The sequence below is a fragment of the Mastomys coucha genome, chromosome X (assembly GCF_008632895.1).
Source record: "Mastomys coucha isolate ucsf_1 chromosome X, UCSF_Mcou_1, whole genome shotgun sequence".
Lineage (NCBI taxonomy): Eukaryota > Metazoa > Chordata > Mammalia > Rodentia > Muridae > Mastomys > Mastomys coucha.
Window position 1 is genome coordinate 52,840,855 of NC_045030.1, and position 10,198 is coordinate 52,851,052.

General features: G+C 38.3%; 1 protein-coding gene across 6 annotated transcripts in view; it reads right to left on the reverse strand.

The window, feature by feature from the left end:
• Nucleotides 1–10,198, reverse strand: part of Enox2 (ecto-NOX disulfide-thiol exchanger 2) — a 289,193-nt gene that overhangs the window by 31,216 nt on the left and 247,779 nt on the right. For all 6 annotated transcript variants that reach the window (XM_031357671.1, XM_031357605.1, XM_031357448.1 and 3 more), the window contains 2 exons: nt 9,731–9,943; nt 7,081–7,187 (listed from right to left, as the gene is read on the reverse strand). In XM_031357671.1, coding sequence (XP_031213531.1) covers nt 7,081–7,187; nt 9,731–9,943 — 320 coding nt within the window. The remainder of the gene's footprint in view (nt 1–7,080; nt 7,188–9,730; nt 9,944–10,198) is intronic.

The window sequence follows — 10,198 nt, forward strand, 5'->3', positions numbered from 1 at the left end:
CACATACACACACACACACACACACGCACCATCAAACACATATGAATGTGTAGATATACATGCACATATATACACATATACTAAAACAAGTAAGAGTGAGAACTATGCATTTAGAGCAGCTTGCACTCGTTTAAGACAGCACTGGATTGCTATTCATTTCCTAGGTTCTAAGCTGAGAATTTCATACCTAGGCTAGTTCCTACTGGGTTTTAATATAGGAAACACCTAAAGCTGACCAATGTAACTTATCCCATTTATAAACATCATGTATAATTCTTTCTTTCATTCCTTTTCTTTTCTTTTTCCCTTCCCCCTCTCTCCTCCCCTCTCTCCTCCCCTCCCTCCTCCACTACCTCCCTCCCTCCCTCTCTCTATCCCTCCCTCCCTCCTTCCTTCCTTCCTTCCTTCCTCTCTCTCTCTCTCTCTCTCTCTCTCTCTCTCTCTTTCTTTCTTTCTTTTCTTTCTAGACAAGGTCTTACTAAGTAGTTCTAGCAGTTGTGAAACTAACTCTGTAGACCAGGCTGTCCTCAAATTTACAGATCTGCCTGGCTCTGCCTCTTGAGTGCTGGGATTAAAGGCATGTGCCACCATGCTTGACCTTCAAATGCATTATTGATAATGTTGTAGTTAGTCACTATCCTAATGTCCTCCTTTTTATTCATTTACCAAGAAAACAGATTTCTAGTTCCAGTTAAGTTTCTATTAATGATAAATAAAGGACTCTTTAAAAAGTGAGCTATTTAGTGTAAATATATATTTGGTATAACAATCACTGTTTGTTAAGAAGTAGCATAAAAGTCAGATGCTAACACAGTACCTCCCTTGTAGCAGGGACTTTACCTAAACTAGAAAATGATGGCTTACTCATGCTAAATGAACTTTAAAGATGTGCTACGTCTTCTTCAGACTCATTGCACTGAGGGCACTGAGGACATGTCCTATTACCGTGAATGCATTCTATCTTATGGGATTTAGTTTCAATTTTCATCAGAGCTGTTACTGGAAGGTGACTATAACAAAGTTTGACACACTGGCAAATTCAAATATTGTACAGTTTACTGCATCATAAAAAACTGTGGCCTTCTACATTTCTAACAAAAATGTGGACTGTCATAGGGTATAATCAGAAACCAACTCTCACTTTACATGCATGTCACTAACATTGAGAGTAAATTGTGTTCATTCTTGGGAAATATGCCAGAGAAGCAATATCTTCAAAGTAACTCGTGTCCTGTAGCTTCCCAGCATCCACCAATCAGCTTTTTGCTCCCAGCTTGGCAAGACAGCATAAGATCTTAGAAATGCAAAAACTTCAATAATTACATGATATGCCTTAATTGGAGATCTTTTACAGTTTCAAATGCCCCTAGAAACATAACATAATTAGGGTTAAATTTTACCTAAATGCTTCAAAATATCTCAGGGACAAGTTATTTTGGCTAATAAGATGAAAATAAGAAAAACTCAGAAGTGTTTTCTAAGTTAATCAATGGACTGCTGTATACAGTATACAATCCTTAGCTCCAAAAATCCTAAGGGTCTTATTATCTTTCTACAAATATGCAATACTAAGCCATACAAATGGAACAACACCAAAGAGAAAAGCAGAGGCTGTGGGTACCATATTAAAGGAAATCTAGAAGGATCTTTTGGTAAATGACAGTACTTCTAAGAAAAGTAAGATGTTAATTCCTGGAAACCCTTACCGTTAAAGTACTCAGTACCTCTTTTCTGAATTTCCTGGTTAAATCAGAAAAGGTGTGAGAATCAAAACCTTACAAATACTTTCAGAGTAAAAGACTATAGGTGGCATGTACCCCCCACAAAAAAAAGCACTATAAATAGCTTAGACATAGGTGCAAGTCGAGAGTGGATTCTTAGCCACTGCAGTACAGACACCAAAGGCAATAGCTGTCTCTCAGATTTGCTCCATTTGTCATTCTGACTTCTTGATACAGTACTGCAACCAAAATGTGGTATTGGCATGCAAGAACATTTTCAGTAATTTGAATGTGTTAATTACTACAGGAAATCTACTGAGACATGTCACCAACAGAATACTTTTAAAAAAAAAAAGTGGCCCTAAAGTTCCCATCCCAGCATTTCCCCACCCCCTGACCCCCGCTGTAATTATGTGGTACATCTCATTTCAACAATGAATAGGTAGTAATTTCTGAAATGGCATTTTAATGACTTTGAGGCTGTTTTAGTGGTGGCAAACTTTTCTGGAACTTAGAAATTCACACTGCTCCCCAATGGAGAACAAAACCCAAACAAACACATTCATATAGAATGAAATAAACCAGAGACAGAAGGAAATGTCTGCAAAGAATCACTTTGTACTAGCTGACGTCTTTGATTTATTACAAAGTAAGCAAACCATAAATCATTATACATTAATTATTTAACCACAGTTTCACAAATATTTATGTGGACTTAAATTGATGTTACTCATGTTTCACGATAGAAACATGATTACCAGAATATCAACACTCCATATTAAACGTGTAACAAGATCCTACTAGCTTATATATTTTTTTCAACCTTAACAAGAAACATGGTAGGAAAGGAGTCATGAGGGAATGGAAAAGAACAGAGGCTAGGGAAATAAGGAGCTTGTACACTGGTATAACAATTCGATTCTCAGATATCATTTAATACAATGAAAGAACACACAAACACAAGTTTGTGTCTTGTATGGCAAATACAAATTAGGTCGATGCAAAAGTGGGTTAGTATGCTTTTTGATGGCTGAAGGCCAACAGCCAGGCTTAATGCAAATGAGTACCAAACAAGGGCACACTGATGACATCATTATCCACCTGCAAACTCCTTTCTCTGACTTTTGTGGTGTGAAATCTTGTATGAAGAAGGATGTGAGAGGGTATCATCTTAATGTTCATGGTTATGGTTCTTTTTTTTTTTATACATTATCCATGTTCCACCTAGTGTAAGCCAGGTTGAGAGAAACACAACATTTCAAGTGATTCTGCAGAAAAGAGTCCCTGTAATATATGCAGCTGTGACTGTAGGCATCAACTTGCAGTAAGAGGTAAGGCTTCAGCCCTCATGAGCATCCCTTCCAATTTCATTACTGAAAGCTTCACACACATACAAACCAGAATTAAAGTAAAAGCTTGACATGGAAAACTAAAGCTTGGCATGTACTTTCATAGTATCTGAGTTCCTCAAAGATGGGGCTTTTTCTAAATTCCTGCTCCATCTCTCATTTAGCAGAGTGAGAGTACAGGTAGATGTGTGACAGTGAACCAAGGAATGAGAACCCTTCTGACTCGAGGCTTCCACGAGCTCATTTGTTCCCTGAGGCAACTGGAAGAAGTTGTCAAAAATGTCTAACTTGATGAAACACATGGCTTTGAGCTGTTCTGATTTTCAGTGGGATGCTAAAAGGCAGCCACCTCGTAAGAGCACAATTTCCCACTTCCCACAGGATACATCTTTTGAGTCTTCTCAGTGGTCTGCTGTCAGTGGAGAATTTGCAGAGTTGGGAGCAAAACCAAAAACAATAGGAAAACCAAACTGCGGTTCAAGAGACAGCAGTATAAACTGGAAGAACTCTCTGGGGTTTAAGGAAGGCAAATTCAAAGGAAGGTCATGACCTTTGTCTCACTGTTGAATGAAAAACCATAGGAAAGTGATGAGCTTGCTATGTCTCACTGCCAGTGGTAGTTTTAGTTCCCAAGACTGAGGAAGGTGGGCTTTGATTTAATCCAGTCACTCAAACGGGAAACGTAATCAAGGCACAGAATGCTCATATAGCAATGCAGCCCATGCATCTTCTCACACTATCACCCTGCCAAGGAGGCTTCAGAGCATTACTGTAGAAGGGGTTCTAGGATTCTCAATTCTCTTTAGCTTTGTAGAATGTCCTGCCCACCACAATAGCTATCTTTACTATGACTGAATTTAAGTATAAAGGATCTACTTCCTAGGTAGATTTTACAAGATTACTTTTTAAAAATTACATATTTTCTTTATTTAAATTTCAAATGATATCTCCTTTCCCGGTTTCCCCTCCAGAAAAAAATAAAACAAACCCCTATTGGCTCCCCCCTCCCCCTGCTCACCACCCTACCATCTCCTGCTTCCTGGCCCTGGCATTCCCATACACTGGGGCACAGAGCCTTCACAGGGCCAAGGTCCTCTCCTCCCATTGATGACTTACTAGGCCATTCTCTGCTATACATATGCTGCTGGAGCCATGAGTCCCACCATGTGTACTCCTTGGTTGGTGTTTTGGTCCCTAGGAGCTCTGGGGGTACTAGTTAGTTCATATTGCTGTTCCTTCTGTGGGCTTAGTTCATATTGTTGTTCGTCTTAAGGGGCTGCAAACCCTTCAGCTCATTGGGTCCTTTCTCTAGTTCCTCCATTGGGGACCCTGTACTCAGTCCAGTGGATGGCTGTGAGCATCCACTTCTGTATTAGTCAGGCACTGGCAGAGATTACTTTTAAAGATAAATAATAAAATAATTCTTTGCTGATGGCTAGTAAAGGAATCTGGCTGAGAAAACTACTCACTTGCTCACACTTTGTTAATCTATAACAAGTTGCTTAGATATGAATGTATGTGGGTTCTTGGGGATAATTCCTTTTCTTTACCTGAACTATGTAATATTATTTCTTGTAAAGGTATTGGGGAACATACTGTTTTTTTCATAGTCATTCACTAAAAGAAAACTAAAATGTAATCACATTGTAATTTTATACTGCTTGAAAGATTCTGCTGAGATATATTTGCCATGGGAGAATGAATAAAGTTGTTGGAACATTGTTCCTTCCACCTATTAACTGTGTGCATTTATGTATATATGTATACATGTATGGGTATGTATGTATGAAATGTATAAAGTTTGTATGAGAGTATGTTAGAACTTTGTTCCATTCATCAAATCTGTATGTTTGTATAAATACAAAGCTTTCCTGTGTGTGGGCTGGAGCTTGCTCCATTCACCAATTGTGTATATGTGTGAATATGTATATGTATATGTCTGTCTGTCTGTAAGCATGCATGTATGTTTGTATTTGTATGTATAAGGTTACTGGAGTCTGCCTTTTATTCATTCACTCAAATATAAATATATATGTAAATGTATATTTGTGTATGAATCTTCTTTTCTTTTCTTTTCATTTTCTTTTTTTTTGCTGGCCTCAAGGAATTAAAAGAGTTCAGAGTTTTTCAGTGGCCACAGGAGTGCCAGCCCAGTAAATTAAGCTTTGTTCCCTCAGAGAAAAGTCTCTTGAGTAATTTCTCCAATCACTGGTTGCTATAGGCAGTAGCCCCTGTCAATATCTGGACTGACCCCTATCAGCCACTGGAAGCACTAACCATCACCCGCTGCCAAGCTCGCTTTACCCATCCCATGAATGTTAAAGCTGCTTATTGACAATTTCCAAAATTGAAAATGTTTGAATTCCAGAGTGATGCTAGAGACCTAAAATTAATGAAGACACTATTAGCTTTGTGTGATTCTATACACTGGCAGAACGGACACCTACATGAGATTTCTCATGACTCTGGTTTCTCTCTGCAGAGCCTTACAGACTATAAGTTTATGACCAAGGTTTCGCTTATTTTCCCTTAAATGTTTCTCAAAGTGTTAAGCAGTTCCCATACAAACTGTAGTACCTATTCACAGAAGGACAGAGTGGAGAGAATATTGCCTTCACTTCAAAAGGCTAGGAAACAAAGTCTCAAAGAGACTAGATGACCTGTTCAAAACTGCATGGAAATCTGTAGCAGAGAACAGAGGAGAATCCTTTTTACTCTACTTCCAACTTGTATAATTTTACATTTAATATTTTTGTATTTCAGCTTTATTACATTAAAAACATAGGTTGTATACCCTTATTGAGTTGTTAATAATAAATTCAAATAATACCATTTATATTTTCAAACTATATACATTTCCTAAACATTTAGTCTTATAAAACTCGTTTCATTATTACCATCATCAATTAACAGGTAAAGAATTACTTGCTCAGTCCACAAAGCTACAGACCTAATAAAAGCTGATCCTTGAATTGCTGTTAAACTCTTTGTCCATACTACTCTATAGTGCACTACGTGGACTGTAGGGCTTCCTTAGGTAAGAGAACCAGTGCAAAGATGCTTTTTGAATATAAGTGTTAGGTACTGAGGCTGGAGCTCAATGGGAAAGTGTCTGTCTAGTGTGAGGGACCTGAATTCAATTGCCAGTATGGAAAAAGAAACGAAAACTTGAGAACATGAACTATGGTCACAGTACATTTGTTACCAGAATGGCCAAAGGAACCATAAATGAAGTCGAAAAAGTTGTATATATAGACAATAAATAAATCAGTAAACAAATAAACAAACACATAAATAAATCAGACCCAGGGAAGTAAGCTTCTTATTAGCACAGAAGCATCTCAGATAACTGGAAAAGCATCTCCATGGGTAATTCAGTGAAGAGAAACCCGCTGAGGGCTCAATCTCCAGATTCAGGCTAGTAACCTAATCGTATTACACATGCTGTAGTGTTATGCTAAAGATTTACTTGACCACAAGTGGAATGGTGTGTGTCAACCTTGATCTAAAATCCCTGTCCTCTCTTTCCTTTAAATCTTCCAACTATACAGACAGTTGAACAGATTTGATAAAAGAAGCTCTGAAATTTCTTTGCTCCAACGTAGCAGCAGACAACTCCTAGCCTTGATTGTCAATGCACTCTAATAAATGGAAGACAGCCCTAATATTACTAACACTAGAAGCATTGGTCAGTAATTATTATTGTACTCTATTATTGTACTCAAAACTAGCCAGTGTAGAGAAGTAAACTACAATTATGTCAGCTACATTTCACTATTAAGATTCCTAGCCAGCAGGATACATTTAAGACATGTGCACATTTATTATCCCTTTGACAGCAGGTGGTCTGGATGTTGACAGGGTCTACAACACATTTCAGTGTTTCATTGGGGCCTTGTTGTGACCATGGGAGCTTGGCTCTATTTAATTCTGGTTAAACTCCAAATCAATAACTTGTTAAGGAAGAAAACTGTTCCCATGAGACGCTACCAGAGTAGAAAGTTACCAACCTCAGCTTGTTTGCACCAAACGCTGATGTTTTTACGTTGTGCTTTGGTGAAGTGGTCCCATGCCTTCTGTTTGGAAGCAGAATGGTACACAGCTACTATCTGCTCAACTGCAGTATCAATCCGCAGTCAGATCATGCCAAATCATCATCCAGGGATGGAACGTGAGAGAAAAAAATAAAAGAGAAACATGAGGCTTGTTTCATCAAGTTGTTATGACACAAACCAGGCTATGGCTGAACTTGGACAAGACGACATGTGCTGAGATCCTGTGTTAGTTACTCTTTTTGTGGCTGTGAAGCAATCGTGACAAGAAGCAACTTAACAGAGGGAGGGTCTCTTGTAGTCTGCAGTTTAACAAGGGATACATTTAATTAGGGCAGGGAAGTCAGGGTGGAAGGAGTGTAAGGTGGTTAGTCAGTCAAGAAGCACAGAGCAGACAGTGATCTGCTTCCAGTGAATGTGCAGCTTCTTAATGCTCTACAACTTTCAAAATATCACTAAGTGGGGACTGAGAGTTCAAGCATATGTGCCTGTTGGGGCAGATTACTTCAAATCAGAATGGCTTCTATGATTTTAAAAGAGACTCAAGGAAAGAGACATCAATATACATTAAGAATAATCTCTTGGTTTGGGGTGAGATGAGAAGCAAAGTTTTTAATATAAAATTTGTGTATCCATTTAGGCAAAAAAAGAGAGCAAGAGTCAAAAATACACGTGTTTTAGGTTCAGATTTTATATTTAGATGAATGCTATTAACTTTGCAACAATACCAGAAACTAGACCACTGAGTTCTTTTATTTAATCTATTTACTATTATTTTAAGTTAATTTGTAGATAACATATAAAACAATGGGTTTCACCATAACATTTCATACACATATGTAAGTGTATGTTAGTCTTTTTATTAAGTAGTCCCCTGAACTAAACTGGAATGCTTAGCTTCAAGGAAAATCTGTTTTTCACTATTCTAAAGTATGTTTAACCAGAAGCATCACATTGCAATATGAAATGATTAAGCATATAGTAAGTACACCTACATAGGCTTGTTGACTAGAGAAAAAATTATGGAAGAAGTCTTTGTGAATGCAGTCCTAGAGAATACATTTCAAGAGCCCTTAAAATGTTAAAAGGGGAACACACATGAATGCTTCGAGGTTTTCTCCTAACTATTTCAAGTGAAGGAAACTTAAAAAACATTGTGTGTGTTTGTGTGTGTGCAGGTCGGAGGACAAACTGTGGAAGCTAGTCTGGGAGGCCATTTCTCTGGCTCAAGTGAAGTGAAGGTTGGCTATGAGTCTTTTGGGAGAAAGAAAGCAGTAGAAGAACCTGATTCTCACAGAAAGAAATTCAGAGACAGAATTATTCCCTTACAGCCATGTCTTCACTGCGTGTTTACGATTTAAGGTTTCTCACAATTTTTGCTGCTTTCTTTTTCTACTTATTCTGAAGTCCTGAAGACCCGTGCTTCCCCCTCTTAGATTTTATGTCCATATATATTTCTAAAATATGAGTGGAAATGGAAAAGCTCCTTAATCCCAATTACATATGAGTCAGGGATAGAGAGAAAAGTATCAGCAGAGTAGACCATAATTGCTTAAAAGCAAACTCATAAGCCTGCCCTGATTCTAAAGGTGAATCTAGCTCCTTATTGAAAAGATGGCATCATATAATTTTGTTACATGGTAGGGGAAAAACAGTACTTGAGAGTTTATCCGATCTATTCCATTTAAGAGAACTTGGATAGATCTAAAATGGCTATTTCAATGGATTCTTACCTCTATGGTGTCTATCATATCTAGTGAAGATAAAGAAAAATAAATAAAAAATGTAGAATTAGCAAATTTATTTTTTATGTAATCATTTGGGAAAATATAAACTTATTTATTGCCACAACTTTTTTTTTATCATTTTTTTTTTTCTCGAGACAGGCTTTCTCTGTATAGCCCTGGATGTCCTGGAACTCACTCTGTAGACCAGGCTGGCCTTGAACTCAGAAATCTGCCTGCCTCTGCCTCCCAAGTGCTGGGATTAAAGGTGTGTGCCACCACCACCTGGCTTGTCACAACTTCTTAAAAACATGTTACATGATGACAATTATGGAAGTCTGAAGAAACCCATCTATAAAATCCTAACATCATATTCTAATGTCAGCAATAAAATATCTGGTGGTCCACTGAGGACCAGCATAGCCTACATATATCCCAGTGCTTCTGGAGAGCTGAAGAAACTAAGCCACAGAAAATGGAAACAGGGGCTGCTCACATGTGTCCTGTAATTAGAGCTTTGGGATTTGACAATACAAGATGCAGTTCTAAGCATGTGGGTCATAACCCCTTTGGTGGTTGCACAGATAACCTGCATATCAGATATCTACACTACAATTCATAATAGCTGCAAAATTACAGTTATGAAATAGCAATGCAAATAATGTTATGGTTGGGGGGTCACTATAGGATGAGGAACTATACTAAAGGGTCACAGCATCAGGAAGGTTGAGATCCACTGCTATAAGGGGAACACAAGGTATTTAGGAATGTTATCTTGCCACTTGAAATCCATAGCTCTGTAAGCATGGGACCTTGTGTAGGACAGGTGGTGATTAAGTGAAGGGTTCTCTCAGCCTTCTGGCAGAAGTGTAAGTTCTACTTACATTGAATGAGAATTCCAGAAAGGGCCTGCTTGAACTTCTCTTTTGCTTCTTCCATCTCTTTCTCATGGGTAGCTTTCTCATTCACCAGTCGGCGGACATGGCTGTTGGCTGACTGGATCATGGAGTAGAAGTGATTGGCACTGCGGCGGTTCACCTCTCCCCTCTCAATCCAGGTGAGCAAGGTCTGCACAGCTTCCGAGAATTTGGAATCATCTGAAACAGAAGAGTTTATTTGGAAAACTACTGACAAGGACCAAATTAAATTCCATTTTCCCAATACGCTGGCAAAGAGGTCATCATGGCTTTCTGGTAGTTACAGCTCTATGGATTAGTTAAGGCAAGGGACCTCACATGTACACATGCACACATAGGGAACAGATGAAATAAAGAATGAATGAACAGCTAGGCAGATTGTTTATGGCTAGGAAGAGCTTCATAAAGAGGATGGCTCCTTTCCTTTATAAAATT